Source organism: Chrysochloris asiatica, unplaced genomic scaffold (assembly GCF_000296735.1).
Source record: "Chrysochloris asiatica unplaced genomic scaffold, ChrAsi1.0 scaffold00105, whole genome shotgun sequence".
NCBI classification, from domain to species: Eukaryota; Metazoa; Chordata; class Mammalia; order Afrosoricida; family Chrysochloridae; genus Chrysochloris; species Chrysochloris asiatica.
In genome coordinates this window covers 3,373,413-3,374,953 of record NW_006408623.1, presented here as the reverse complement: position 1 = coordinate 3,374,953, position 1,541 = coordinate 3,373,413, and the positions used below count along the sequence as shown (strand labels likewise).

The window sequence follows — 1,541 nt, the reverse complement described above, 5'->3', positions numbered from 1 at the left end:
ACACACACACACAAGCGTATATATACATACATACATACACACACACTTGTATGTGTGTATGTGTGTATGTATGCAAGGGGGCTTCAAAAAGTTCATGGGCACACACACGTATATATATGAAAGGTCTTCAGAAAGGTCATGGCAATTTTACTGAAAAGATGACAATTTTTCCTCAAGTTTCTTGAAACCCACACAAACACACACTTTTTCTTTCCCAAGGGCAATCTTTACATCAAGACCAAGTTATTCACCTCGTTTTTGACACTTGCATCCGCCCCGTTGTCAAGAAGTAGCTGGACTAATGCTTCGTGATTATTTAACACGGCCACCTAAACACATAAGTAGGATGGGTGAGTCCAGATGAGCACACAGAGCCGCCCGGCCTGCATCCTGGCCTGGTCAAATGACTGGGCAGGGATGGGCATGTGTCCTGCTATATCTACAGCAAGGAACATGGGATCTCAGCCTGCCTTTCTGAATGAAAACAAAGATGTTTGGCCAGGCCAGCTTGAAATGCCCCAAGGTCTCTGTTTTAACAAGTTTGTTTTGATCCTACAGTGGCCCTGGGTGCTGGCTCTGGAAACCCTTAGAGAGAGAGTATAAAACGACAAAAAAGCATTATGATGATGTTCTCCTACCTTGTTTACCATGCTGGGGTAACAAGTACACAACAAGACCCCAGGGCTGCCCAACCTCTAAAAATGATCTCATGATAGAAAGATCTCTGCTCTGGATTCCAAACACAAAGCAGGGCTGTTTTCTGAAGAAACGCATCATACCATCAGTGGGGTCTTCCCATCTTTATCTTTCACGTTTACGTCTGCTCCAGCTTCGATCAGAAGAGACGCTACTTTCTGGTTTCCGGAGACTGCGGAGAGTCGCATGAGTGGGGTCCACCCTGAGCCACTATCCACAACGTCTACCTAATAAGACAGAACAAGAGCTGCTCTTAGCCCAGGTTTTCCCCTTAAAATTCTTCACGATAAACTTATGAAAAAAAAACTGCCTGTCCAAATCCCCCTGGTTTGCATAGCTTTCTTTCTAGACTTTGTATCAGAGTTGGCAGGACTGAGCTAATTGGATTCCCATGTCTACGTACTTAAGATTTATTAGGATCACAGTAGAAAGTTTTGAGGCTCCCTGGGGTTTCCGGTTGGCATCTCCATCTACATCCTTGTCTAATGGTAAAAGGGTCGGGAGGTAGAAAAATGTCAACATAATTGCCTGACTCTTGGCTTCCAAGTAAACTGGTCTGATTTTCCTGGCCTGTTTCTTAAATACAGTTCCTTTTGCTTAAGTTTCAGGTCTGCAGTTTTAAACTCGTCCTGGAATCAGGGGAGACAAACACACCCTTAGCGATTCTTACCCATTTTCATCAGGAGACCCACAGGTAGATCGATTCAAAACAGCTAGTTCTATGACACAAACTCCAGTCTGAAAAGTTAGCCAACCGTCTCCAAAACAGTGTTGTCTACTCATCAAACAAGGAGCTCTGGTAGTGTAGTGGTTACGAGTCAGGTTGCTAACCTCAAGATCAGCTA

General features: G+C 44.3%; 1 protein-coding gene across 1 annotated transcript in view; it reads right to left on the bottom strand.

Annotated features, from left to right (window-relative positions):
- Positions 1 to 1,541, bottom strand: part of FANK1 (fibronectin type III and ankyrin repeat domains 1) — a 32,977-nt gene that overhangs the window by 1,414 nt on the left and 30,022 nt on the right. Inside the window, exons 8-9 of the mRNA XM_006867471.1 lie at positions 780 to 923; positions 252 to 329 (exon numbers count right to left, since the gene is read on the bottom strand). Of these exons, the coding sequence (XP_006867533.1) occupies positions 252 to 329; positions 780 to 923 (222 nt within the window). The remainder of the gene's footprint in view (positions 1 to 251; positions 330 to 779; positions 924 to 1,541) is intronic.